The sequence below is a fragment of the Alternaria metachromatica genome (genome assembly GCF_023757995.1).
Source record: "Alternaria metachromatica strain BMP 0045 chromosome Unknown scaffold_1, whole genome shotgun sequence".
Taxonomy (NCBI): Eukaryota; Fungi; Ascomycota; class Dothideomycetes; order Pleosporales; family Pleosporaceae; genus Alternaria; species Alternaria metachromatica.
In genome coordinates this window covers 2,350,064-2,377,607 of record NW_026055492.1, presented here as the reverse complement: position 1 = coordinate 2,377,607, position 27,544 = coordinate 2,350,064, and the positions used below count along the sequence as shown (strand labels likewise).

At 52.8% G+C, this 27,544-nt stretch overlaps 11 protein-coding genes across 11 annotated transcripts; 7 read left to right on the top strand and 4 right to left on the bottom strand.

Annotated features, from left to right (window-relative positions):
* Window positions 1–1,517: 1,517 nt before the first annotated feature.
* J4E83_000761 (uncharacterized protein) lies at window positions 1,518–3,431 on the top strand (the record flags this gene model as incomplete). The annotated part of the gene is made up of 1 exon (XM_049327722.1): window positions 1,518–3,431. The coding sequence occupies one exon, from the start codon at window positions 1,518–1,520 to the stop codon at window positions 3,429–3,431; it is 1,914 nt and encodes a 637-aa protein (XP_049193867.1).
* Window positions 3,432–7,346: 3,915 nt separating this feature from the next.
* Window positions 7,347–8,328, bottom strand: J4E83_000760 (uncharacterized protein; the record flags this gene model as incomplete). Its single annotated transcript, XM_049327721.1, has 2 exons — window positions 7,347–7,645; window positions 7,698–8,328. The coding sequence occupies 2 exons, from the start codon at window positions 8,326–8,328 to the stop codon at window positions 7,347–7,349; spliced, it is 930 nt and encodes a 309-aa protein (XP_049193866.1).
* A 598-nt stretch (window positions 8,329–8,926) lies between these two features.
* On the top strand, window positions 8,927–9,397 carry J4E83_000759 (uncharacterized protein; the record flags this gene model as incomplete). The annotated part of the gene is made up of 4 exons (XM_049327720.1): window positions 8,927–9,068; window positions 9,115–9,146; window positions 9,202–9,265; window positions 9,315–9,397. 4 exons carry the CDS (start codon window positions 8,927–8,929, stop codon window positions 9,395–9,397), a joined length of 321 nt encoding a protein of 106 aa, XP_049193865.1.
* A 329-nt stretch (window positions 9,398–9,726) lies between these two features.
* J4E83_000758 (uncharacterized protein) lies at window positions 9,727–10,599 on the top strand (the record flags this gene model as incomplete). The annotated part of the gene is made up of 1 exon (XM_049327719.1): window positions 9,727–10,599. The coding sequence occupies one exon, from the start codon at window positions 9,727–9,729 to the stop codon at window positions 10,597–10,599; it is 873 nt and encodes a 290-aa protein (XP_049193864.1).
* Window positions 10,600–11,196: 597 nt separating this feature from the next.
* On the top strand, window positions 11,197–13,013 carry J4E83_000757 (uncharacterized protein; the record flags this gene model as incomplete). The annotated part of the gene is made up of 3 exons (XM_049327718.1): window positions 11,197–11,573; window positions 11,704–12,121; window positions 12,171–13,013. The coding sequence occupies 3 exons, from the start codon at window positions 11,197–11,199 to the stop codon at window positions 13,011–13,013; spliced, it is 1,638 nt and encodes a 545-aa protein (XP_049193863.1).
* Window positions 13,014–13,311: 298 nt separating this feature from the next.
* On the bottom strand, window positions 13,312–14,073 carry J4E83_000756 (uncharacterized protein; the record flags this gene model as incomplete). The annotated part of the gene is made up of 1 exon (XM_049327717.1): window positions 13,312–14,073. One exon carries the CDS (start codon window positions 14,071–14,073, stop codon window positions 13,312–13,314), a length of 762 nt encoding a protein of 253 aa, XP_049193862.1.
* A 397-nt stretch (window positions 14,074–14,470) lies between these two features.
* Window positions 14,471–15,298, top strand: J4E83_000755 (uncharacterized protein; the record flags this gene model as incomplete). Its single annotated transcript, XM_049327716.1, has 2 exons — window positions 14,471–14,524; window positions 14,606–15,298. The coding sequence occupies 2 exons, from the start codon at window positions 14,471–14,473 to the stop codon at window positions 15,296–15,298; spliced, it is 747 nt and encodes a 248-aa protein (XP_049193861.1).
* Window positions 15,299–19,264: 3,966 nt separating this feature from the next.
* Window positions 19,265–20,977, bottom strand: J4E83_000754 (uncharacterized protein; the record flags this gene model as incomplete). Its single annotated transcript, XM_049327715.1, has 3 exons — window positions 19,265–20,229; window positions 20,282–20,570; window positions 20,621–20,977. 3 exons carry the CDS (start codon window positions 20,975–20,977, stop codon window positions 19,265–19,267), a joined length of 1,611 nt encoding a protein of 536 aa, XP_049193860.1.
* A 1,259-nt stretch (window positions 20,978–22,236) lies between these two features.
* J4E83_000753 (uncharacterized protein) lies at window positions 22,237–23,373 on the top strand (the record flags this gene model as incomplete). The annotated part of the gene is made up of 1 exon (XM_049327714.1): window positions 22,237–23,373. The coding sequence occupies one exon, from the start codon at window positions 22,237–22,239 to the stop codon at window positions 23,371–23,373; it is 1,137 nt and encodes a 378-aa protein (XP_049193859.1).
* A 285-nt stretch (window positions 23,374–23,658) lies between these two features.
* J4E83_000752 (uncharacterized protein) lies at window positions 23,659–25,411 on the bottom strand (the record flags this gene model as incomplete). The annotated part of the gene is made up of 3 exons (XM_049327713.1): window positions 23,659–24,456; window positions 24,506–25,351; window positions 25,397–25,411. The coding sequence occupies 3 exons, from the start codon at window positions 25,409–25,411 to the stop codon at window positions 23,659–23,661; spliced, it is 1,659 nt and encodes a 552-aa protein (XP_049193858.1).
* Window positions 25,412–25,862: 451 nt separating this feature from the next.
* Window positions 25,863–27,233, top strand: J4E83_000751 (uncharacterized protein; the record flags this gene model as incomplete). Its single annotated transcript, XM_049327712.1, has 3 exons — window positions 25,863–25,929; window positions 26,007–26,233; window positions 26,286–27,233. The coding sequence occupies 3 exons, from the start codon at window positions 25,863–25,865 to the stop codon at window positions 27,231–27,233; spliced, it is 1,242 nt and encodes a 413-aa protein (XP_049193857.1).
* Between the last annotated feature and the right edge of the window lie 311 nt (window positions 27,234–27,544).

The window sequence follows — 27,544 nt, the reverse complement described above, 5'->3', positions numbered from 1 at the left end:
TGTAATCAAAGTAGGACCGCGCATTCGGAAGAATCGACGACAAGCATCGCTACTAGCTTTGAATGGGGCATCAAGAGTCCGTTTACAAGGGGAACAGTCCAGGGTGTGTGCTGTAGTGCTGATGGGCGCTGTAGAGCTACTGTAATTCGAAGCACAACAAAAGAGTACTAGTATTTCGTATAGCCTTCTAGTCGTCGGCTTGTCCCATAATCCAGTGAGCTTGACGTTGTAGAAGAACGAGGCGTTCAACGACTACATGACGTTACCCAGAAGCCTGTATGACGCTCACGGTTTGTGGTGATATTCCTTAGTATCGGTGCGCCAGCTTGGGCATCCTGCCACGCCGTTGATCACCATGTGGTGTTGGCTCAGGACCACTTCCCCGGATCGGAGTCGACACCATGATAAATTTCGCCGCTAGCTCACTGCTGGTGGAGATACTGTGGTGATGTTAAGGCTGACGCTGACCACGCTCAAAGCGCCGCGTTCGGGGCGTTCGTCCGCGCTTAGGACGTGTTCATGGGCCGTTGAGGCTCTCGGCACTACCTGGGTTCCCCTTGAAATTCTTGGAGCACCGACGATTGGTGAGGGAACAGAGAGAGGTACACTTCAGTCTTCGTGCAGCCATGCGGCAGTCGGCACCTCTTTTGCTCACACTATGTCTGTGAGAGAGTTCGTTCTCGATGTTTCGTGCGCAATTGACGTTGTGCGAAGGCTCCCATCCCGTGATGCACGAAGCCTCCGCAGAGATCCGATATAGAGCATTGATGACTCTCCTGGTTAGCACCCACCAATGATGATTTGCTGCAGAACATAGCTTGTTCCGATACGTAAGCGCAAAGCTTGATGTATGCCGACTGATGGTCTCCTGAAAGTAGGACGCCCAAACCTCATTTTGGAACGCACCTAACGGGTGGCCAAGGTAAAGGCGGCTGTGAAAGTGGATTCGTTGTGTTGATGGGTCGTTGGAGACTACGGCAAAAAAAAGGGTTAATAAGGTAGCCTCGCTGACGCCTACCTGGGCAGTTGCGAGCGACGGCACGTGCGTGAACAGATCACAAGTGTAATGCGCCGGTACATCACAGCGCGAAGATGAAGCCAAGCTACCGAGACGCCGTGTAAGATGACGATCGCTTCGCGGTCGCTCTCTGTAGTCATCCGAATGTGCCTAGATCCTGCTTTCCATGTTCGAGGGTGTAAGACCTAACAAATGCCGGCACTAAGATGTCATCGCAGCGACCGCCTGAAGCAATTTCAATATGTAGATGGAAACACCAGAAACCAATGGTGAACTAGCAAGATGGTTTTAGATGAGAGATTGGTGGTATGATGCTGCCCAGATGGGTCGCAGATTGTGAACCAAGGATGATGGTAGCGACAACGTGACGGCGCGTCATTTTCGAGAACCCCACCAAAATTTGAGCGCGCCTCTACACTCCCACAACTGCTGCATCGCATAACGCAGATGTCGACGCCAAGACAACCACAAGCCCGTTTCGATATCTACCGCAACGAAGATGTCGTTATTTGGTGGTAGCGCTCCGCCACCGCCCTCCTCCTACGAATCCACAACCTCATCGTCTTCATCTGCGCGCTCGTCGCCGTCAGTTGAGGAAATCCCAGACCCGCGTGACGTGCAGCAAGCACAGACTCCCGCTATCCCAGTATCTTTAGACGTTAACGATGACCTGGATACTGACAGCGAGTCAGCACGGGACGAGTCTGATGGAGAGGAAGACGATGACGAAGTACCAGCGCGCCCGAATCGCTTTGACGGACCGCCCCAAACATGGCAGAGCTACACAGAAGCGGATCGCCAGATAGCCGACTCCCTCGATCAGCTGCAAGAGACAGATCTCGCCGTACACCTATACAATGCGCATGCGCTCAAGCGGCGACTACGACGGCCCCCAGAAGACACGGCGAAGGTCAAGAACTGGCAGAGTAGGGATAACTGGCTCAAGTCTGTACAGGACCTTGAATACGTGGATGCGGCAGGATTTACGCAGACGGCGGTTGTGCCTTCCAAAGAGTGGACGGCATGGCCAATCCCTCCAGAGGAAGAGCCTCCGAGCGACCGTGTGGACGAATGGACTACGGGACGCGCAAGCACGGAGGATGCAGGAGACGACCTGCGAGAGGAACTTTTAGCTGTCTTTCTGCGGCTGGCGAAAGAGAGGTGGAACTCACGCGAAACGCCTTCGTCTGACTCTGAGGTTGGAAACGACACAGCAACTCCACGAAGCAGGTCTCGTTCACAAAGCGCCGATACGGCGAAACCGAACAACAAACCCAGGGCACAAGTCACGACGGACGATATCGAGGACGGCAATGACACCGAACGCGATCAGGCGACTGGAAAGAAACGTGGTAGAAAACCTCGCACCATGAGACTCGTGAAGCCGACTTTGTTAGCAGACGACGCTAGGGCACAGCGACTTCTCCAGCCGACCATACAGAACATGATGGGGAAACTAGATGAGCTTGCCTTAGCCATCCGCCGAACGCGTGTCAACCACTTTGGTCGTGGAGAGCCAGGCGATTCTTCCATGAGCGAATACACGTCAGGTGCAGAGTCGAGCGGTCCCAGATCAAGATCCACATCAAGAGCTCGATCGAAGAGTGCGACAAGCCGCAGATCTAGCACTCGACCACCTTCGCGCGCAACGTCTAGAGAGGTCGATCGCACGGTACGACCAAAGACAAAAGCCGGCAGAAAGGCAACAGATGGAAGAAAGCCCGCCGATGACGATGACATCTCAAGTGGAGGATCCGACTGGGAAAAGTCCCACAAAATCCCTCACGAGAGGAAGCGTCGCAGGTCCTCCAGCACCATGGGAGATAGCGATAGTTCAGGAGACGAAGGCAAACTAAGAGAAGGGCTTTTGGACTGGAGTGAAGTGCTCGGTCTAGCAGCTGTACAAGGCTGGAACGAAGGAGCTGTCGCACGTACAGCCCAGCGCTGCGCAACTCTATTCGGCGAAGGCATGTCTTTCATGCCCTTCCACGAAGCTCTCGCATCAAAAGCCGCCCCCGAACCCGTATCCTACACACCTTCGACCATACCGCCTCCGACCGTCCCCTCCATCTCACAGCCTCCGCCACCCAAACGCCCCTTCTTCCAAATCGGCACACTGCGCTGTCCGCACGCAGATTGCTGGAGGCACGAGGAAGACGCCCCGTTTGCCTACCGCGTCGTCGAGCATTGCATGCGAGTTCATGGCTACGACCCTAGAACTAATGACTCTGATAATGAAGAGCGCACGGTTGGTGGTGTGCATATTGATGGTTTCTTACGGCCTATTACGGCGAAGCAGGGCTGGCTTGGAAATGGGAGGGCGAAGGCTGGGAAGGTTAGCAAGAGGGCGAGGACGGGGCAGAGTAGTAGTCGGGGGGTTTCGGAGGCGGCTTTGAGTGCTGGGGAGGAGTAGGGTCGAATCGGCATTTGTAGAGATGTGTTCACGCTGTAGCAGCAACTTGGGCTAGCTATGACATCAATGAAACTATCAACGATACTGTCGCAGGAGGACGATGAGCTGCTAATCTCTGGACCTTTCATGTGTGAAACCTATACATCTCGCATCGGTCCCTCTCTTCGCTTGCAAAGTATCACAAGACGGCCTCACAGACGAATCACGGTAAAGCACCGTCGTCGACTTATCAATCCATCAATATGCAAATCCAAAGTCCTTCGCGAACAGACTTCAAGCTCGAGCGCGGAGCCCAGAAGAAGCATATGCACCCCGCCAGACTGGTGGGGTTGGGAGCTACACTAATCGGGGTTAGCGCGATGACCAGCCTCGCCGGGCGCGATTTGGCGCGTCGAACTCGGCTCGAGAGCGACCATTCGCTCTCATCGCGCTGCACCCCGCACTCCAGCTGCCTCCATCACACCCTTCGCTATTGGCTATCACTGTCGCGAACATATCATTATTCTGGTCGCCTTTTGTTCTTTTGGGCCTCTTCAATGAGCTGTCCCTTACCGTGAGCCGGCGCATACGATCAATCTTACCACCACGCCGCATACAATCCTGTCGACTACTACGTCATGTCCGGTACGTGGTTCCCCTTCTCCTCCTACGCAGTGGTTCCAGTATGAGCTTTGAGACTTACCGTGTGAACAGGTGGTCACGTACCGAACCGGTATCCGGATGATGCCCCTCTCGCTACCGTTCCTACGACACACCCACCGCAATCCTCACCATACACTCCCTTACGTCGCGCTTCTTCCTCATACTTCCATCCTACATCATACAATACGAATAGTTCACCCCCGCCAATGGCAGACCAAGAGAACATCCCACCCATGGCTACGCCGCCGGGGACAAACGACAGGAAAAGAAAGCCAGACGGCTACCAATTCGACGCTTCTCCAAAGCGACCGAGACAGGATATATCGTCCGGGAGCCCCAGAACCCCGCTTGCGACGCAGAGCCAGTCTCGAAGCAATGCCGGCCGCCAGCACGGAACCCAGCACAACAACGTCGCATACCCAGCAACCCCAGAGGCAACCCCAGAGCAGATAAGAAAGACTCCGCAGACCGCAGAACTAGAACGATTTACATCGCTGCAAGATCTGCGGAAAGCCGGCCTGTACGTTCAGGAGCCCGATCCATCTGCACCAAACAGCAAATATCACGCAGTCGCGTTCGGGAAGTTCCCTGGCATTTACAGAAAATTCCAAGATGCTTTCCAGCAGAAAGGTAACGACATATATAAATACTTACGCGGAGACTTTTCCACAGAAGAAGAGGCATTGGCGTTCATGAACGCCAACAGATCCGCCATTGAAGAAGCGGAACGGCTCCGCGATCAGAGAAAACAAGAGAGGCTCAAGGAAGCAACAGCATTGTACGAGCGAGATGTTGCGCGCTTAGCACCGCGCCCAACACCCAACATCCTCGCAGACTACTACGTCCCCGGAACCAATATCAAACTGGAACCCGAACAAAAGGCTGTGGTGCAAAAGATCCTAGAGGGGGAAAATGTGTTCTACACTGGTCCTGCAGGGACTGGAAAATCAGCCATCCTCAAGACCATTGTCCCAATGCTCAGAGAGCAAGGATGGAAGGTGCAAATTATAGCGCCAAGCAATCTCGCTGCGTACAACGTGGGTGGCCAAACAATTCACAATTTTGCAGCATGGAACATAAACAGCTCCGGGAAGAAGTTGGACGACCTAAAAAAAGCTGCTCGCGGGAAGAAACAATGGAAAAAACTCAACGACGTCGACGTGCTCGTCATCGATGAGATAAGCATGGTTCCGAACTCTGATCTCGAGCGATTGAGCGAGATTATGAAAGCTAGCAGATCTCCAAGACATAACTCCGATCTACCATTTGGTGGTGTTCAGGTCGTGGTTACCGGAGATGTGAGTCGCATCATAAAATACGTCACATCCACGCTGATCATTCTAGTTTTGTCAACTTGCACCCGTTGAACCTTTCAAGCATTGCATGGGATGTGGCACAAAGCTTAAATCCAAGGACGAAAAGGACCCGCTGGAGTGTGAAATTTCCTGTGAGACCAAGGGATGTGGCTACGGCCCCTGGCGAATGGCTGATAAGTGGGCTTTCTGCAGTGAAGTATGGCAGGTATGTTAGACGTCCCTTCTGTTCTTTACTCCTACTGTAGAAATGCACTAACGCAGACAGAATTGCAACTTCACACATATCAATCTTACCAAGATCCACCGACAAAGCGACAGGAAATTTGTTGCTATTCTTCAAAAGATACGCAGAGGTAATATTTTCTCATCGTCGAAATGCTGCTTCGACACTATTTTTATGCCTGGGGGCAGCAAACTGACGCGTATCAGATGGTCAAATTCTCGCGCCTCACGGACAGCTTCTACTCCATCATCCGAATGAGACAAAAGACGCTGTTCAACTACACTCGACACGTAAGAAAGTGAAAGAAGTTAACGATAAAGCTATCGAGGACATTACTGAACGGACAGCGCTTGAATACAAGTGCTTGGATCATTTTCAACAAAACGACCATAATGACGAATCTTTGGTGGACTACAAAGAGGCGAGCACAAAGCATCCTGCCAACCTCGGCTGTTTAAAACGCTTGGTATGTTACTTCTGTTGTCTTTCCGGGTCTCACTAACAATCCCGACAGGATGGGTGCCGCTACGATCCATGTGTGCTTATCAAAGGAAGTATGCGTGTAATGTTGGTGGCCAATATTGACCCCGCGAAGGGTCTGGTGAACGGTTGCCAAGGTTCTGTTACCGGTTTTGAGTCATACGACCGCAGCAAGCTGCCATGCAAAGAAGGCCGTCATGGTTCTTATGTACAATCTCAGCTCGTATCCTTCGCCAAGAAGAATACGCCCAAACCATGGCCAATTGTCACATTCGACAATAAGGAAGTAAGGACGATCTACCCAGACTGCGCTGTCACCGAGGTCATAACCTATAAAGAGGGTGGGAAAGTCAAGATAACGAACCGCCTATCAAGGACGCAACTCCCACTTTTGGCAGGTTATGCCATCACAGTGCACAAGTCCCAAGGCATGACGTTAGATCGCGTTACTGTCAATCTCTCGAAGGCCTTCGAGGCAAGCCAGATCTACGTTGCTCGTAAGTTATACTACATCTTTCGTTGCGGGACACAAGCTAACTCCCCGACCAGTCAGTAGAGCACGCTCGCTTAACGGGCTCAACGTTGTGGCGCTTCCGGAAAATACAACACTTCGTGCCGACCCAACAGTCCGAGAGTTCTTCGATACCTACCTGGACCCGACTTCGCCGCGTTATGCAGGGCAAAGACCGCAAGCGTCACAGGCGGCGCCTCAATCCTTGGAGATGGTCCAGTCTTCGCCGACACCTTCGTCATCGCAGTTGCCCCAATCTTCGCCAACGCCGCAAGCGCCGCAAACCTCCGAGTCATCGACGTCGTTGATGGCACTACAGGACTACCTGGCGTTGGTAACTCCTCCGTTATCGCAAGAGCCCGAGCCGGAGCAAGCACCTCCTTCCTCCCAATCATCGGAGTCATCGCAGGAGTGGTTGTAATTCTCAGCAGCCCCGTCGCGGAGAATTATAGGTTCCTCTGTTGCGTATCATTCACTTCTTTTCTTTTGTTGAGAACCGTCCGCCTTTTGCGCGTTTCCATTCGTGGACATGGTAGTCTTTTGGCTGAGCCATCTAGGTGTCTGCATATACCCCATTTGTTGGTGATCGTTGGATACGACATTTGTACTTTAGATACGCATTTTTATTCTTCATCATGGTCATAAAGGTGGAAAAGCATCATATATTCGTCAATACAAACTACATGCACGAAGGTGAAATGGGTATCAACTTTGGAAGGAAATGTCTCATGGCCATGACCAACCTACTCAGTCTTCCGGATGAGACCTTCACCAGGCTTCACGCGCTGTGCCCATTCTGTCCAACTGCCGTCGTATAACCGTCTCTGTTGTGTGGGGTAGCCAGCTTCCGACAATGCAGCGTCAATGATCGCTGCTGTAACACCAGTTCCACAGCTGTTTATGATTGGCTTGGACGGATCTACGCCTTTCGACTTGAAGATGGCTTGGAGTTTGGAGGCAGGAAGGAGGGTCTTGTCGTTCGGGTCGAGGAGGTCTGTGATTGGGACGGAGGTGGAGTAGGGAATGTGTCCAGATGAGAGTCCTGATGAGATCGATTAGCCAAATTGGAGCGCGTCGCACGCGACAGAACATACCTTCTCTGGGCTCTGGGTCAACGCCCTTCCATCTCCCAAGACTTCGGGCATCCAATATCTGCACTTCGTCTGCGCCTTCCTTGCCCAATTCTTTCGCAATGTCCTTCACTTCTTCAAAAGCAACGACTCTCTCCTCTTCCAACTTTGGCACCGCATACTCAGTCGGCTCGACGTCCTTTGGCTCTCCACTCTCTGTTGGGAACCCCTCCTCAACCCACTTGCGGAAGTTGTTCAGCACATGCACCTTCGGATGACCAAAGACCTGCAACGTCCAGCCCACTCTCGGCGCAGAGAAGATGCCCAATTCTTTTGTATCGTAGACAACGACGCTATCTTCCCGTCGTATACCAAGATGTCTCATGGCGATTGCGAAATCTTCGGGAGTGGGTAACATGTGCGGGTACGGCGAATGGATGTCTTTGACAGCATCGAGGTCGAAGAAGCGTGCGCGCGGAATGCGCTGTGCAAGAAAGGTCTCGTAGCCATTGCGACCGTCGTTGGGCAAGAACCAAGAAGCGCAAAGTGGGACAATGCGGGGTTCCGTAGAAAGTTTGCTGGCATTGTGCTTCAATGCCGAGTTGAGCTCAGATGGCGTGACGAGATAAGAGGAGAAGGCGGGTTGTGAAGACATCATACGTCTGCTGATTATAGCTATGGGAAAGCGGATGGAGGGGGCAGAAGAGAGCGGACGTAAAGAGCAGCGGAAGCGTGAGACGAACATGTTGGAATTTGATGATAGCTACAGTGGAATGAGAAGGTGTCTCTGGTCGGCGAGGAAGGGAAGAAGGAACGAAGATTTGTGGAGCTAGACGGCGAGGTGAAGCTTCCCTAATCTACAATCCTCGTGCAGCGTAGAGGGTCCGCATCGAGCTTCAGCGTTAGTGCGGGGAACTGCAGCAAACCTGAAGAGGGTCTGATCTCCTTGCCCCCTGTATTGACTGATGACAGCAATCGGTGGCGTAGCCTCTACCAGATGGCCATGATAGATGTACCATAGCACGGCGTGTCTGTAGAACAGAAATTGCGTGATTGTGTGTCTGTGATGCGTGATAGTCGCTCTGCAGCGTGGAGCTCCAGCTTGAGCTCAGACCCCTGCGGAATTAACGCGCAATCGCCGCCCCTCACCGCCGTAAACTGCCGCCTCGGCATGTTTTGGTGCTGTTGATCTTGTTTTCCGCCCAAACTACGCGCCAACCTTGAATTCTACCTTCCAAGTGACGAAAGACACGATGAAAGTCACTATACGCGAGTGGAATGCCGTCGCCGCCTGGCGCTGGGATATGCCGGACGACGATGTCTGCGGTATCTGTCGTAACCCTTACGATAGTACTTGCTCCAAGTGCAAGTTCCCTGGCGACGAGTGTCCGCTATGTATGTCTGATCATGACGATGCTGGGCCTAGACTAACGTGAGATAGTACTGGGAGAGTGCAATCACTCTTTTCACATGGTACGCCTCCATACCCATGAAGTCACCCTGGGCGATAAAGACTAACACGTCTCAGCACTGCATCTTCTCCTGGTTGAAGCAAGAGAGCTCTCTAGAGAAGTGTCCCATGTGCCGGCAGCGTATGTACGCAAGTGACCTACCAGATCTCCAGCTAACCTGTACATCCAGCTTTCAAGTCGAAGAGTCAAGACGCGCCGACAGCCACCGAAACCCCGGCACCGACCCAAGAACCCGATACAAGCCCGCTGTAGCTTTCGGATCACACGGTCGATTACGGAAACTCGTTGAGAAGGTTGTCCTCACCTCGATCTGCAGGCACATGACGGAAGCTGGGAAAGCGGCGCGTCAATACCTTGGCTTGCACACAGATGTTACTATCGGCGTTTGGATTTGGATGATACCCTAAGGACTGCATTACATACTTTAGCCTTTGAGCTAGGGTCTTTCACCGCATTCCGTACCTGACTTGCTGCCTTGGGGTTGATGGGGTAGTGTGCATGGACCATGTCCCTTATCGATCATGCACCTTACTAGAGCTCCCGAACTCCGTTAACTCCAGTCTTCCATCAACTCCCACAACATGTCTAGCAACCCTAACACTACAGAGTACCGTTCAGATCGTCGCGCATCGATTTCCCCACGATCAAAGTCAATAGAGCGCGCCGAAGACCCTCCCGACGACGAGCTCCACGAGCAACAGCAGCCTGGCGATGCGCCAGAAGACGAGGATGAGGACGACATACCCTATCCCGAGCCTAGTGACGAGCAACCGCTGCTACCACCGCCGAATTTCCGACCCTTCTTCACCCTGATCGAAGACACGACGTCGGGCGAGCACTACCACCCGTATACACACTATGTCTTTGCCGACGACGACCCGACCATCATAACTGCTGCATCGATGCGAGGTCTGGGACTGGATGATACAAAGTACCTCCCGCATGACGCGCCGGGTGGAGGGGAGAGACGACGCAATCAAGGAAGCGAAGAAGGGGAGGAGCAAGACTCACCAGTCGAGTCACCGCTGCCCCCGCCCATACCGGGTGTCAAGGAACATTACCTCATAATCGATGTCGGCGCAGACGGGCGCACAGTCGTAGATGCGCAGTCGCTTTCGTCAGAGTGGCAAATCACCGATACGGACGTACGAATAGCTCCCTCGTTCGATGAGGACTCGCCGGATCAAGGGTACATGCTGCGCATACGAGGCATCGACATACCGAGGAAGAGCAAGGGCAAAGGCAAGGGTGAAGTTGGGCAGGACAGGCTGACTGAGGCGAGAGAACAGCAAGGCGACATCTTCGACGCGTTGGATGGGCTAGTGCAAGATGTTGAACGAGGACTGGAGACTGCTAGCAAGATCTCAGGCGCGCGATCCAGAGAGGAAGACCAGGGCACCTTGACCGATGTTCGCGAGGGCGATGTAGAAAAGACGGTGGGTGATGAAGCATGATGCTGGTGTGCTCTGCTGTTTCGCAAGTTGCTTCGGGTCACACTTCTCGTTCAGTGCGCATCTGTATGGAGCGCGCGCTTCTTTGCTACTACCACTGCGTTGACTCAGAGACGGCTTGTAGTTGGTGGCGTTCTTGGCTGCTCAGCTTGAGCCTCCTCGCAGTAACATCTAACAGTCATTTGCGCACTCTGTAAGAGCACCTTTAGAAGTCAGTACTGTCAGGAGCATCACATGCTGTCTTTGACTCCATGGCGAGATGCCGTCTTCCCTCGCCTACTATACTTATACCCATCGCAGATTGCGAGCTGCATAGTGTGAGCACCTTTGGCATTCAAGCACTATGCATCATTTCTGCTTCATGCCGCAATGTAATAGACACAGGTTATACACTTCAGCACGGTTTCTCTCACTTTGCTCACCGCCATGGGGTGGGTTGCCGGTCGCTCCTTCCTCCCTCCTTCTCTCACTACAAGCGAGGCGGGACGGTATGGGCACGGGCACCCACTATATGATTCAAACCTCTCTGCGTCAAGCTTCCTCATCACTTCCTACCTCCACTTCCTATCATTTCCCTAGCTTTACAGTCAAGTATCAATCATGGCTATCTTACGCACCCTCTTCGTCGCTGCCTCAGTGCTCTGCCTCACCACAGGCTATGAGCTCAAGGCAGAATACAACGCGAGCAACTTCTTCGACGATGGCTCCTTCCGTTTCTACAATGGCTGGGACCAGTTCACCCAAGGCATGGCTCTCTACGTCTCCAAGGAAGAAGCAACTTCACTTGGACTTGCACGCATCGACGACGGCAAGGTACATCTCGGAGTCGATACAACTCAAGTACTCCCTCCGCAAGAGCCCGGTGAAGGCTATGGCCGCAAGAGCGTCCGACTAGAAGGAGTGCAGACGTTCGACAACGGACTCTTCATTGCCGACTTTGAGCACCTGCCTAGTGGATGTGGCATGTGGCCTGCTTTGTGAGTCTCACTCCTCAAATTTCCCTCGCATTCTCGGACTTTCGAGTCAGTACCGACTCCAGCACTCTCTCTCGTGCTCGTCATCTTTTGTGCGGCGTATCAGACATGTACACCTGCTAATCATTTGCAGCTGGCTTCTCCACGACACAGGTCATCAAGAGGAATGGTACTCCGAGTTCGACATCATCGAGGGTGTCTCCATGAACTCGCGGAACTCGCTCAGCCTCCATACCGGTCACACACCATGCAAGATGCGAGACAATGGCGGATCAGGCGAGACGCGCCCAGACCTCGAATGCATGGAACATCGCGACTGCGGCGTCAATGGTCCCGAGGGCTCCTTCGGTCAAGCCTTCAACGATAACCGAGGTGGTATCTGGGCAGCACAAGTCGAGGACGATGGCATCAAGGCATGGTTCTTTCCTCGGGGTCACGAGCCATCGGGTTGGGATAGCGCCAATCCTGACCCCAACACATGGGGCACGCCTGTGATGAACTTCGTTGGGGATGGCTGCGATATTCGCAATACGTTCAAGAAGATGAAGATCGTAAGTAGACTCAATCTCGTGGATGTGAGTACCTACTAACATAGGACAGATCATTAACATTACCTTTTGCGGCTCCATGGCTGGAGGCAATGCATGGTCTGGCTACACACACTGCGCAGCGGAGACTCACGACGAATCTTGCGCTCACTTCGTTGCAACCAACCCCGACAAGTTCAACGAAGTGTACTATCTCATCAACTCGGTGAGAGTTTATCAGAACGATGCCGGTGCTGGCTACCAGGATAACAGCCTCTTACCTTCTCTGCCCCGAACGTCCATGACTTCATCCAAAGATGAGCGCCTCTCAGCGATGACTGCAGAGCAATCTCCCCTTCCAGCTGTCACGACTACCATCATCACCACTACGAAGATCATAACTTTGCCAGCGACGTTGACTCACGGATCTGGCTACGTCCCGTACAGTTCTTCGGTATCCGCCACAGCTCCAACAACTTTCGAGGTTCTCTACGGCGCAGCGCCCACGGTAGTTACCGTAACAACGGTCATTACGTCAACGAAGGTTATGACACTGCCTGCCACTTTAACTGGCGGTAATAACATGACTCCCTATGACCCTTCAGCATCCTCCACGACTCTCATCACCTTCCACAACAAACGTCTCTTGTTGACGGCTTCCGAGGCGGCTCCAGTATTGGAAGCATCATCGGCGACATTCACCAAGCCCGTGGGCACACACACTGGCGGCAAATACTACAGCGGTTATGATCCGTCAGCGACATCTACATCTGCCAAGCCTACAGGTACAAGAATCGGAGGCATTACCAACTACACCACCGTGCAGACTCCTCGGGCGTCATCTACGAAGCCTATAGGCACAACTATGGAGGGTGTTACTAACTACACCACCGTCACTGCTTCGGCTGCGGCTTGAGTTGTGTTCATCAGCACAAATCGAGCACGCGGCTAATCTCTTAGCTCGTTGGCTGAACAAGAGGGGTTCGATCTCAATCATGCATTTTATGGCGTTATGGAAGAATATCTGAGGCGGGAGAATATGTACGGATAGATGAGCAAAGGCGGGAGATCAGAGGTTCAGCGATTTCATCTCAAAATACAATGCCAGATAGGCGCGGATATATAGGTGCGAAAATATATCATCTTTCCTCACCTCTTCTCTCGCATTCCCCTCCACCTCCCTCCACCTCCCTCGACGGATTCCCACCGCCATCCTACCAAGGAATGGTCACCCCGAAACGATCGACTAACCTCCCACTCTCCCACCTTTCTTCATCCATCTTTTCCAAAACCCTCATACAGTCCTTCACGCTCTCCTCGACCCCAATCGCCCCTTCTTCTTTCCACTCCACTAACCTCGTTTCTACTCTTCCGGGATGCAGCATCAAAAATTGCACATCGGGTACATCGATAGTAAGACTCTTCACCACCGCATTCAGCGCCGCTTTACTGGCTCGGTACGCGTATCCGCCACCCGCTGTGTTCGCCGATATGGAGCCCATCCGGGAGGATAAAATGACGACTTTGGGTTTTGATGATTGAGCGGCGGCTGATCGGAGTTGTGGTAAGAACGCTCTTAAGACATTGAAAGTGCCCCAAGTGTTGATCTCAAACGTCTTCATCATAGTCTCGTGATTCATAGCCTCCAGCGTCTCGGTCGCGGCGACATTCTTGTCGCCCTGTTTCTGTTGGGCGACGATTCTTGGAACGAGCCCTCTGATGCCCGCGCAGTGGATGATGAGGCTTATTGGGGCAGACTCCAGAGTAGACGCGAGGTCTTGGATCTTTTGGGCTGAGGTAATGTCGATTTGGTGGGAACGAATGACGGCTCCATATCGTTCCGCGATTTGGGGAGGGAATGACCGGTTGTCTATGGCTATTATGTTTGTCGGTGTTGGGAGGGAGGCATAGTACTGAACGAATGCGAGACCGAGACCGGAGGATGCGCCTGTTATTATGATGGTTTCTGATGGCATTTTGGGTTGTGGCGTTGTGATGGTCGAGCTATGCGCATACTCAGAAAAACATGTGTAATTCTATGGCCGATGTACTACGAAAGATGTCTCAATGTGGCAATTTTGTTGAAAGGAAACTATACCACAAAAAGTTCTGGCGTCGGAAGTAGTGGGGACGAAGAGCCTCAGGGTCCTAGTCCATGCCACCTAGGTTTGCCGATCTGGAAGTGACGATGGTTCCCCGCAGTCTACCCGTTGGCGGCAAACGGGTAACGACCCGCATTACGGGGTTGGTTTTGAAGAAGGATATAAAGACCATTTTGAGATGTTGTCGTGGTACAACAATCATCAAGAGTTTGACTGCATTTGAAAGAAAGTGATAAGTGGCATTTTGCATGACGTAGCTCTTGCCGGCACGATGTTTTATCAACCCGGGAAAGAAGACCATGGGCTACCGTATGATCCATTCAAAGTATGCATATTTATCAACCTCGCTGGGTGTACTCAGACATTCCTAGTTGTCAACTAAATACACACACTAACCTCCCTACAGGCATGCGTCCTCCCCCGCCCCATAGGTTGGATATCCACCCTATCCCCCACCGGCGCCGCAAACCTAGCTCCCTACTCTCAATTCAACAACCTGACCTTCGACCCGCCCTACGTCATGTTCAGCGCAAACCAAACACCAACCAACAGCCAGAAAGACACCGTCCGCAACGTCGAAGCTACAGGGAAGTTTGTCTGGAATCTGGCGACGTATGAACTGAGGGAAGAAGTGAATAGAAGTGCCGTGCAGGAAGAGTATGGGATTGATGAATTCGAGACGGCGGGGGTGGAGAAGGAAGATAGTCGATTAAGCACTGTAGGGGTTGTGGAGGAAGGGAAGGAGGGGAGGAGAGAGATGATGATACCAATGGTGAAACGCAGTCCAGTAAAATTTGAGTGCGAGTATTATACCACACTACGCCTTCCTGGAAACCCACCCATGGGCTCGGCGGATGTGGTGATTGGGAAGGTGGTTGGTGTGCATATCGATGAGCGCGTTTTGACGGACGGCAAGATCGATGTGAGGAAGACGGAGCCGATTGCTAGATGTGGATATTATGAGTATGCGGTCGTGAGGGAGACGTTTGAAATGCGGATACCGGGCGAGGACAAGGCGATTCTGGCCGGATTGGAGGGGAGTGCAAAGAAGAATGAGAGGTTGGATAGGGTGGGGGATGTGGATGGGGATATGAAGTGATGAGGTGGACTATACGACTGGAGACTATCTAGTGCAAACTACACTCCATAACGCCAGTTCCCAAACTCCAAAACAAGTAAGAGCGGCTTCAAACATCCGCTTCGACGACAGGCGCATCGGGGGGTTTCGAAAGCCGACAACACACAATGCCCCTCAATGATCAGGAAAGTTCTTGAGAAAACTTCTGAAGGAACTCCTTGACCTGTGGATCCGGCTTAAGCCAAGTCTTTTTAGGCAATGCAATAAGCTGAAGACCCTCGAGAGATCGTGCTCTGCTGACTGTTATAGCCGTTAGCCAAATTTTCGACTGGGAGTATGTATCGTAGGGTTACGTACGCGCGACATATAGCTGTTCAAAGTCGAAAGCTTCCCAGAGGTCAACTTTAACCTTGTCGAGTGACATGCCCTGATTCACTAGTTAGAATGAAAGCGACCCCAGAAACCTCACGGACATACCTGTGCTTTATGGATTGTCATGGCGTATCCGGCCTTCAAGGGTATTTGTGTCCTTGAGAGAACGCTGTAGGGCTCAGAGTCTCCATATTCAGTCCCCATACAATCCGCATATATGGTCTTGGTCTGACCATTGTCGAATTCGACGATGGGCCAAGGTTTGCGACCGTTCTTGTTTGCGAACTCACGAATTTGGTGATGGTAATACTTCGCGTGGGGCCCGCTTAGCCCACCGTTGTTTTTGCTGGGCAGTTTGGCCTCGTCATAGTCCTCGAAATCAACTATTGTGCCCTGTGATCCATTGACGAGGCCGAGAGCTGGAGAGAGGTTCTGTAGGAGTAAGACACGCATGCCTTCTTTGAGGTCCAAGTTGCGCTCGTAGCGATGCTCCTCCTGTGTATGGTCGTTAGCGTATGGTAATCACACGTACAGAATTACCTACGATGCGTGGCCTTCTTTCGTCGATCATTTTCAGATACGGGTTATCCTTATGCTCGTCCTTCCAGTTAAAATGATCTCTGCAGATATATCTCATGACCGGCGTTGGTAGTTGCGCAATCCTCCTGTCGTTGACAACATTCACATCCGCGTTCTTTGGGAACAATGCCACAGCATCTTGCTCATTTGATCCGGTATCGAGTAGTATTTGCTTCTGATCTTCCGTGACATTGCCATCTGATCATTGTTAGTAGTTTGTTTTGGATGTCCGCACGAAATGTCTCCACAGATCGCAAGTGTACGGGGCGCTTACTAAGTCGGTATTGTTGGAGTATCTTTTGAAATACTGGATCAGCTTGTCGGTAAATCTTCGTCAGATGAAAATGCTCGAAACGACATTCCTATTGCAATTAGTAACACACTCAAGCAGGTCGAGACGAAGATCTCATACTCTCCACGCGTCACTCCGGAATGCCCACTTATCGTGTTCCTGGAACAGTCTTTCGCCACACGTATCGGGCCTGCCCTTCGAATCTTTTTCACGTGTACATGTGTACTTTTTACCCTCTCTTTTGAGCGGATCTCCGCACTGGAAACAGTGCTCAAAAGGTTTCACTGGTGGTAGTTGACAGAACTATGCTCGTCAGCAGCTGCGAGTATGGAAGCATGAACGAACAGTAACTTACATCCCCAGTAACGACCATCTGGACTCCACCGAACGGCTCGCTGCTCTCTCTAGCATACTTCATCATTGCGTTGAGACGACGGAAGGCGTTGCTCTCCAACATACTAATCTCATCGATAACGAGGACATCGGTCTCTTGTAAATGAGTTGCGATGGTCTTGTCCTTGTTCTGGCCAATGAGCTTCTCTATCATCAGCCCAATTGGTTCTTCGTTGGTTTGCGGACGCCAGCCAGCGTAGCTGAATAAAGTAATGCCTCCTACGTTCAAGGCAGCGAGGTTCGTGGGTGCAGTCACAACAACCCGCTTCCCCATAGCCATTAGTCGCTTTTTGAAAGCTCTGAGGATGGCGGATTTTCCAGTACCAGCAGAGCCGGTGTAAAAGACATTGCGTCCTTGCATGATGCAATCTACCACCCGCTCTTGCTCGGAACTCAAAACCACTTCAGGTTCAGTAGTGTCTATGTCTGAGCTAGTGGGATCCTTGGCAGAACTGAGCTCCTGCGACATCTCCGGTGAGGTCAATGGTGTATCATGACTGCCCGGCGTTACTGCTTGGCTTGATGAAGAGGTGGCAAAAGACTCTGTAGATGGTCTCGAGCTCGATGTAGATGCGCGCTGAGGGGTCTGCGGTTGAGATTGAGAATAGAACTGCGTGGGTGACTGCTGAATTGTTCCGGGATGAGATTGAGAAGCGAACTGCGTGTGTGACTGCTGAATTATTCTGGGCTGAGGCTGAGGAGCGGTGATCGTCGGTATCTGCTGCATTATCCTGGGCTGAGGCTGAGGAGCGGAAGTTGTCGGTATCTGCTGTTGGCCTTGAGGCTGGAACTGAGGAGCGGAGGTCATCGGTATCTGTTGTTGCGCTTGAGGCTGGAATTGAGGAGCGGAGGTCGTCGGTATCTGTTGTTGTGCTGTAGGCTGATACTGATGAGTGAAGGTTATTGGTGTCTGTTGTTGCGCTGTAGGCTGATACTGAGGAGCGGAGTTTGTCGGTATCTGTTGTTGCGCCATAGGCTGATACTGAGGAGCGGAAGTTGTCAATGTCTGCTGAGTCGGCCTGGGCTGATACCGAGCAGCCTGCATCGCTGCAAATTGCTGAGCCAGCTGGCGATTACGTTGAGCCGTCGCAGGATCCGGAGACTTCTTGCGTTGAAGTTCTAAGTAGGCGCGACCATGTTCCCACTCAAGCGCAGTCTCGCTAAGAGCCCTGTGTACTTCCATATGGTCCCAAGCTGCATCTCTAGTCGGGAAACCACCCTCTTGCTTGTTACCCGGGCCGCGCGCGAGAAGGTCCGTTCCAATGAAGTTGTCGAACTTAATCCTATCCCAATCTCCATAGACACCAGGCATGTGACTTCCAGGACATGCGTAGAATCCTTTTCCTTTTCTTGTCGATGAACATACAGGATCATCGGGCAGTCCCCACTCTCTAACAGGCAGCTGAGAGCGAATGTATCTTCCTGTCTGGGCATCTACTCCCGATTCCGGACCCGGTCGTACTTCATTCTCGTTGTACCTAATTCCGCCCGTCCTTTGTTGCTTATTGTTCGCATCGTTGTGCCCCCCTTGATTTTTTCTCTTCTTAGCCATTGTCGCAGGCCGTCCGTTTGATAACGCGTTTGCGGTCGATGGTTGTTCCGAGACTTCGAGGGATGGAAGCGTGTCGCGGGGAATTGCGCGTTCGTGTGGTCTGAGGTGCGATCGTTCCGTACAAGAGCTCTTTCCAAGCGCGCGAATCTACTAGAAGCTTGTTAGCATCAGAAAGTCCGGGCATTTCGCCGTCTGACGTGAGTTGAGGGCATTGACGCGAGTAATGAGACCTACCTTGGATGGAAATGCGTATGACGATAGGAAAATATGCAGTGCGACAGAATTGTAGTTCTTGGATGGCGGCCAGCTGTGAAGATGCATGGTTGCGGCACGGCAGACCTGGTCCATGGCTCGCCGCGGAGCGATGATGTAACAGGGACGCGCACGCCAAGCCAACGCCCCAATCGCGTAGCTCTCACGCTAGCACGGGTGGAGGTGTCCGTTGAACATGTGGGGATGAATTGCTCTCGTTGCGTTCGCGTTCGTCTCGTGATGATCCGATTGCAATTACTTTCGAGTACTGCACTTTGGTTAGTTGGGTATATCTAGACGCTGATTTACCGAGAGGGTCAGAACTGGTACGTCTCCATTTCCATCCACGAACGCGGGTCGGAATGGTGTTAGCGACGTTTCCACAAGAAAAGCAAGTACTGGGCAGAGATTGTAGCTTATCACCAGGACTAGAGAAACAAGAAGCAATGTATCATGATAAGTAAGTCGTAAAATAGCTCATGCGACGCATATTTCATAGCTCATACTACAAAATCTCCACCACACATCCCCTCCTATCAGAACCCCCCTAGTAAACATACCTAAAGTTAGGGTTCTCCTTATCCGTCAAATCATCAAAACCATGCGCATTGCTAATATCCTTTCCAAACTCCCTATCCTTCTTCTTATTCCTGAGCGTGAGGTTGAACCTCAAAAACGCAATGACCACCAGCAGCGCGCTGTAGCACCCGAGATGAATAGCCAGGGACTTGAGATAGCGTGGGTCGCCATCGAAAAACACCTTGGGTCCAATCGCATTACCCGCGCACCACGCGAAGAAGTTCATGGTGATGCAGACGGACTTCTTGGTCTGCCCGCCGACGTTGCGGGTAAGCATCGACATGCCGAGACCCTGGGCGGCCCAGAAGGTGAAGACGATCCAGTAGGAGATGAGCAGACCGGCTTTGGTAGCGTTGTTTGTGTTTTTAACCGTCATGATGATGATTGTGCCGACGAAGGCGGGGATCATGAAGACGGCCATGGTAAGCAAGTTTTGCTTTGTCTTCTTGACCATCCAGGCGGAACCCATTAGTGTGGCGATGATGACGACACCAAGGACCATGGCGAGGAGCTGGACCTGCAGAGTGTCGAAACCGAGGTCTTTGATGATGATGTTGTAGAAGGCGCCGAGGCCTGACGTGGGCAAAGTGGTGAAGATCTGAATGCCCATGTAGCAGTAGGTTTGGGGGTCGAGGAGGGCTTCTTTGAATTGGTAGGCGCGGAACTTTTTGTTCTGGAGACCGGTTTGGTTGGAGCGTACACGCTCAACCATGAGCTTCTTGTCTTCCTCTGACCAGCATTTGGCGCGCATGGGGCTGTCGGGGAGGCGGAAGATGACCCACAATCCCCAGATGAAGGAGAAGCAACCGTATGTGATGAATATAGCTTGCCAGGATCGGATAGAAGCGTTACCGGGGTTCGCAGAGAAGCTAGGATGTCTGATGTTGGTGAAAGCGTATGCGAGGAGACCGCCGACAATTTGTTGCATGCCGTCTGTAGGTAAGAATTAGTTGGTGTTGTATGTCTTTAATGTTGTATCACTTACTCATCATGTACCAGTACGTAACGATCTGGGCCTGCTCCTCACGCTTGTACCAGAGAGAAGTCATGATGAGGAAAGCGGGCTGGCAGACAGCCTCGAAGATACCGAGGAGTGTTCGGCAAACGACGAGCGCAGGGAAGCTGAAGCAGGCTGCATGGCAGGCAAGTACGGTACTCCATGCAAGAATGTTGAATCCGAGGTATTTGGCTACTGGTACTCGTTGGAGAATCCAGTTGGTTGGGTATTCGACGACCAGTACAGCGAGGTAGATACAGGTGGTGAGCCACCCAAACTGTCATGAGTCAGTGCATGATACTAGTGCCCACAGACTTTGCAACTCACAGTCTCTTTGGAAAGAAGTGCGGGAATATCCTCACGGATACCCATGATGGAGGTAGCGGACATTGTGCCCTTGTCCAGCGATTGCAGGAAGTACGTGATGACCATAATAGGCAGTACACGACGGTCAATCATCTTCTTTAACCGGGCGTTCTCCTCTTCCGAGATGAAAACCTCAGAAGCGTTTGCGTATTTGGCAACCTCCTTGTCGATACGGTTGTAGTCGGCATGGTCGCCCTTCTCGTCTCCTCCTTCGGAGAACACGCGCTCGACCTGGCTAATGTCCTGCTTATCGTCCGAATGGCGAACAACCTCGGGTGTGTGGTGCACGCCATCGGCACTGGCTCTGGTGGTAGCCATCTTGAAAAGAACTCCCGAGAGCTTGACAGCGGAAGAAAGAATGAGGTTTGCAAAGAAGAAACCCCAGGACTCGCGAGTGAGCTGGCCAGGATGGAGGAGCGGTCGAGTTGATATTTCTACCCGATTTTAGATTGTTCCGTCCAAGCGTTCCCCGGCCTCAAGCTACCCCAGGCTGGCAGGCTACTCCGCAAATCCCAGGATCCAAGAACCTGCACGTTCAACGTCTAGCCGGTATTGACTATTGGTGATCATCTCCTTGTTTCCGCACCCCAGTTCGAGGTAGGATTCTGGAAAGGCGTGTTGCAAGCGCGACCCTGTCGGCGCCAACGCTGCATCTTGAGTCGCTAGCCTCTGGGGTTCGCCAACCCCGCCACCATGCCGTCCATACAGATAGTGGAGTGCCTGGGAATGCGGAGTAGGATCAAGCAGTGTGGAGAGTGCCACCACTTGGCGGTGGTCCGTTTGTGGTAAAACATCGGCGTAGATGCTGCCGAAAGGCCACCCGCGTCACTCGTGAAGGCATGTGATGGGTCAAGCTCGCGCGAGTGTCATGCGAAGCTTCGTTGCTGGGCCCAAGGCGGCTGGTGGAAGATTTCGTCCGCCTGCAGCGAGTTGGCGGCGGCTGGCTTTCCCAGGATGAGTCGTGTCAGGCGGCCAAGCTCCTTCACGGCGGTCGCACTTCCCTCCACGGTGTCTTCCGGCCCTCCAAGAGGTAAGCGATTGGTGACCTTCACGCCGGTATCATCGGTTTAGTGATCAACGAATCTCGGTGCAGTGCAATGCGAGCGCGGCAGAAACCCTAGAGCGGGATGTCAGCAGCAGGCGTCCGTGGTCTCGGTGTTGATGTTTGACACGAGAAAAGAGCCGCGCCTTCCAGGAACCCATCTGCTGGAGCAACTCCACGTGTGCCCAGCGCCCAGTCGGGGTAGAGATGGACGAGTCGGTGCAACAGGGCACGAAATCTGGCAGTGACATGCAGTATCGATGCAATTAACGCGGTTGAGGACCCTGAGCGTTCCCCAGTTTTTGCTCCCCGCTCTGTTCCTGGGTTGAGCTCTACCGACGCGTGTGACCGACGGCCTGTATCTAATACCCACTTGCTAGACTACGCGTGTGATGACATCTGTTCTCTTGCTGTCTTCCTCTAATACTTGCGTTACATTCCATCAATTGCTTGTATCGCTGTAATCCTCAGTCAATTGCAAACACCTCATAAAACATCCGCTGCGACCGCGACGTACCCACGAAACGCGCCCACCATGTCCACACTCACAGTCCACGGCCTCACAAAAGGCCAAATAGACGAGAAGATCCTCCTCCTAACCCACAACCTGATCAACATCAACGACACAACCGGCGAGTTCCTGCTAAAACTCGACGATGGTCGCATCATCGACACCAAAGGCTGGGACGGCTGGGAGTGGACACACGGCATTGGTCTCTACGGCCTATGGCACTACTACACTCTGACAGGCAGCACGGCAACAATGGACATCATGCAAGGCTGGTTCTCCAAGCAACTCAGCAAAGGCACAACCAAGAACATCAACACCATGAGCCCCTTCCTCACACTAGCATATCTATACGAAGAGACAGGAAACAAGACCTTCGTGCCCTGGCTAGACACATGGGCAGAATGGGTCATGCACGGTCTGCCCCGCACCAAATTCGGCGGCTTCCAGCACGAGACATACAACTCGTTCAACAAAGACGAACTCTGGGACGACACGCTCATGATGAGCGCGCTGCCCCTCGCTAAGATCGGCCTTGTGCTCAACAGACCCGAATACGTCGAGGAGGCAAAGCGCCAATTCATCCTGCATTGCCAGTACCTCTGCGACACATCCACAGGCCTGTTCTTCCACGGCTGGAAGTGGGAAGACAAGGGTGGTTTGGAAGTCGGACATAACTTTGCGCGAGCACGGTGGGCGCGTGGAAACTCGTGGTTGACGATTGCGATTCCGGATTTCATTGAGCTGCTTGATCTTAAGGAGACGGATCCGCTGCGCCAGTTCCTCATCGGTATCCTCGAGTCGCAATGTCAAGCGCTGCTCAAACTGCAGGGCGAGAACGGCATGTGGCGCACTCTTCTTGATATCCCCGTGTCGGAAGGTAGCTACGAGGAGGCGTCTGCTACGGCGGGTTTCGCGTATGGTATGCTCAAGGCGTGTCGGAAGAGGTATATCAGTGGGGACGTATATCTGCAGAGCGCGGTTAAGGCTATCAAGGCTGTCATGGGCAAGATTAGTGCGGAGGGTGAGCTGACGGAGACGAGTTTTGGAACGGGTATGGGGCATGATTTGCAGCATTATAAGGATATTAAGATTACGAGTATGCCGTATGGACAGGCTATGGCTATTATGGCGTTGGGAGAGTTTATGAGGACGTTTATTTGAGGAACGATGTATGGATGGGAGTATTGAATGAGAAATGAAAAGAAGAATACAGTACTATTACTTGAGCGAAAAATACAGACACACGAGGCAGACAGAAGCACACACGCATCTCCACGGAATGATTACACGAATGTATTTGAACTTTCAATTGAAGACTAACAAGGCGTCTTGACGTATCCCGTACACATCTCAACGCTAATCCCAAACAAAAAAGCGGTGATTTTCCCATCCATCCATACCACTACACCCAAACGCCATAACGTACAACAACCACTTTCCCCCATCTCACTCCTGATTCGCAACCTGAATCGGCATAACATTCCCCGAATCAACAATAATCTGCGTATCGAGCCTCTTGCCCGTATCCCCATATTCCAACCTCTTCCACGTCACAATGCGCGCCTGATTCGTATCAATCTCAAACACCCTTAACCTCCTGTGGAAGTGGTTATAACCCCCGTAGCCACCAAAGCCACTACCACCGGCATAGCACATCCACAACTCTGGATCACCAGTCTCGGGTTCTTTGGAGAGGGCGCAGTAGTCGTTTACGTGGTCGTGGCCGCAGGAGACGGCTTTGATGTCGTATTCGACGAGGGCGTCTTTGAAGTGCGTGTTGAAAGCAGGTGCGGTGATGGGTTCGGTCCAGTTTCCCACGCGGTCGTTGTCTGGGTTGCCGTATTCGGGGAGGGGGATGTGGATGAAGGCCATGTTGAGGTGTTTGTGGGTGTAGTGGCTGTGTGCTTCTTTCAGGCCGCCGGCGGTGGCTTTGAACCAGTCGATTTGGTTGGGCTTGAGCCAGTCGTAGCCCCGGTAGTGGGTTTCGTCTGGCGAGTAGGCGTGCGTGTCGAGGAACCAGAGGGTTAGGGCGGAGTGCTTGCTGCTGTGGGCTTGGATCTCGACGAAGTAGTTTCCTACGCCGTCGATTGTGTTGGGACCGGGTTCGCTGACGGAGTAGGGGAGCGAGTCGTAGAGGTCCATTTGTGCGTGGCGGGAGAGGGTGCCTTCGTCGTCGTGGTTGCCGAAGATGGCTGCGTACGGTATCTTGCGCTCTGCGAGGGGTTCGACTATCTTGAACATGGCCTGTGGGATGGTTAGCTTTGTGGTGTGTAAAGGATGGGAGGCGCCCTACGCTCTGCACATCAGGTGCTGTATCGCCGTTGACTTGGTCGCCAGACAAGACAACAAAGTCTGGCTTTTCATCGTCTAGCACCCTCTCCACAAACTCTATGGTCCTGGGGTCGGCGTCACAGTGTCCGCCGTTGTGGCCTGGCGGCTCTGCGTCTCTGCAGTGGCCGAGACCAGTGCTGAGATGCAGGTCAGAGATCTGCATAATCTTGAATTTGCCATCCTTTCTGATCTTGGGTACGGGCTTCTCGAGCTTAGCTGCCGGGCCTCTTCGTATGCTCAGGCGGGGATCTGTGCTTGCTTTGCCCGTCTCAAGATGTAGGGCTCCGTTCTTGACCAGCTCCCAGCCAGGGCGTGGCTCTACTGCGTCGGCGCCGAATAGGATGTCTACGGCCGTCACTGCCTTCTTGTCGTCGCTCGCGTGACGCTTCAGCGAGCGCTTGATCCAGAGGCCAGCTGGGCGCGACTCCCATTTCTCTGACGCCTGGGCCTTTTCTCCCACAGAGGGATCAAGCTTGCCCGTGCGAACATCGATGATGACTTTGTCCTCTGTCTTGAGCTCCTCCTCCCGCTTGCGCTTGATGTGGACGTATCCTTTGGTGACCCAGCCGGAGCCGAGGTACAGGTCCTTCTCTATGCGATGCCACTTCTTCTGGTCGAGCATGCACTTGGAGAGGGGATTGATGGTCGAACATGTCTGTACGGTGATATCGGTGATAACGAGGCCATCGTGGTGCAGTGGCATGTGACTGTGGACGGACTGGGGGAGGACGCGGTAGCGGTTATCGAGGAAGAATATGGTTAGGGAGACGACGATGGTGAGGGCTATGAGCTGGATGCCCGTCCGTACCTGTGATTGTCAGTACTATCGGTAGAAGGGTCATGCTGTGCGTACTATGCGGCGCGTCATGGTGGAGGCTCCCGAAGGTGTGAGTAGTGGCGCATAGAGCCAGCGTCGGGTTTAGGATATGTGTCTTTCGCAGCAGCGCGATCTCATCTCCATGACATGGGCTCGTTTGCTGGGGGTGTGAAGTCAAGCGTGTTGGGCGAGGCGCATGCGTTGGAAGTGTGCAGGTGCTCCATGTTGTTCTTGGCCGAACCCTGGAGTCTCGGATCGTCAATGGCGATGCAGGGATTAGAATCACCGCTGTGACGTTATGTATTATGCAGTCCAGTAGACTAGATATGCTGGCATAGCATGTAGTAGGGTCAGAAGTCATAAACAAGGGCGTAATTCACGATGTAAGATTTACTGCATTCCTACGCCTGCAGAGCATACTCGGTGCCCTCCTGCGGTCGCGGCTCGCTTGCTGCGGAGAAGGCGTCACCTCCGCATCTGACATCTTTCTTCTTACAAAGCCATGCGATCGTCCTCTCTCAACCAGCTACGCCGTGCTGCACTCCGACCGCGTGCGCGACACTTTACAAGTAGCTCCTGCCTCCATCGCGCTTTCCAAGGCAAGACCTCCGCTTCCACCACCCGAACCCCGCTCACAGGCGCATAGAAGGCGATGTCGTGCTCCTGCGCGAGAGCAAAGAGACTCAGGATGGGCGTCTCGTGAAACTGCAGGCGACCAAGACCCTCGGCACACACCGAGGCGTCGTCAAGCATGCAGATGTTATCGGAAAGGAGCCACGGCAAATTGTCCGTTCCCACAAGGGCGACACCTTCCGCATCTACGAGCCTACGTTGGCTGAATATGTCAGATTGACACCGCGCCTTGTTACTCCAGTGCGTATGCCATGCCACGACGAGATAGAAGACTCAGGCTGATATAATACAGATCTACCCTTCAGATACCAACCTCATAGTGTCCCTGCTTGACATCCACGTAGACACTCCATCCGCTACCCCCAGCACCGAACCACCTCTTGAGATCCTCGAAGCCGGCACAGGCCATGGAGCGCTGACGCTGCATCTCTCTCGCGCTGTACATGCCGGCAACCCTCCCGTTCCAAGAACGCCGTCCTATGTCACTACCGAAGAAGAACCCGAAGACGCAGTATACCTCGGCGAGTCCATATCAGACCTACAGGAATCAGCACTAGCGTCGTGGAAGCAGAACCGTCGCGCTATCATACATACCCTGGATATATCCAGCAAGCATTCAGTACATGCGAAGAAGATAGTCGAAGGCTTCCGACATGGCATGTACGCGGGCAACGTCGACTTCCACGTAGGAGACGTGTCTGAGTGGATCGCCAAACAGAGAGCTTCGAGAAAGACCGAGGAGCCATTCCTGACTCACGTGTTCCTGGATCTTCCTAATGCGACAAGTCACCTCGCTAATGTCGCTCCCGCGTTGCACGTCAATGGCATGCTCGCCGTCTTCAACCCAAGCATCACCCAGATTGCTGAATGTGTCGAAGCTATTCGGGAACATAAGATGCCCTACCTTCTTGACCAGGTCATTGAGCTAGGAGCAGGCACAATTCGCGAGTGGGATGTTCGCGCAGTCAGACCGAGAGCGCCTGCGAAGAAGGCTCAGCCAGAGCAACCTTCCGAGCCTTCGAGCGATGAAAGCGCAGACACGAAAGCAGGCCAAGAAGGACGGGATAACGAGCTAAAAGAAGATCTGAGCAAACAGGAGGAGAAATGGGTCATGGTGTGCCGACCAAAAGCTGGCCAAATGGTTGTTGGAGGTGGCTTCCTGGGTCTATGGAGGCGTATGGAGAAGCCAGAGAAGAAGGAACCAGCGGAGAGGCCTGACAATGAGCCTTTGACTGAGTAGTTATAAGAGGCCCACAATCAACCCCGTCTCACCGTTTCCTGAGGCGGTCTGATGTTCGGTCTCTGCACATCCACCTTCTATCGCGCCCGCCCACCTACACTCTGACGTCAACACTGAACTTCCACCACGTTCCAGTGAAAGTGAAAGTGAAAACCAGCCCAATGCAAACGCACAAACGCACTAATAAAATCTCTGCTCGCAGCCTGATCTCATATCTCGCTCCCCAGCTCCTCCATCCTCGCACCACCACACACCAAGCCGAACTTCTTCTGCTGTCCACTGCTGTGATCCACGGTTCCCAACATTAACAC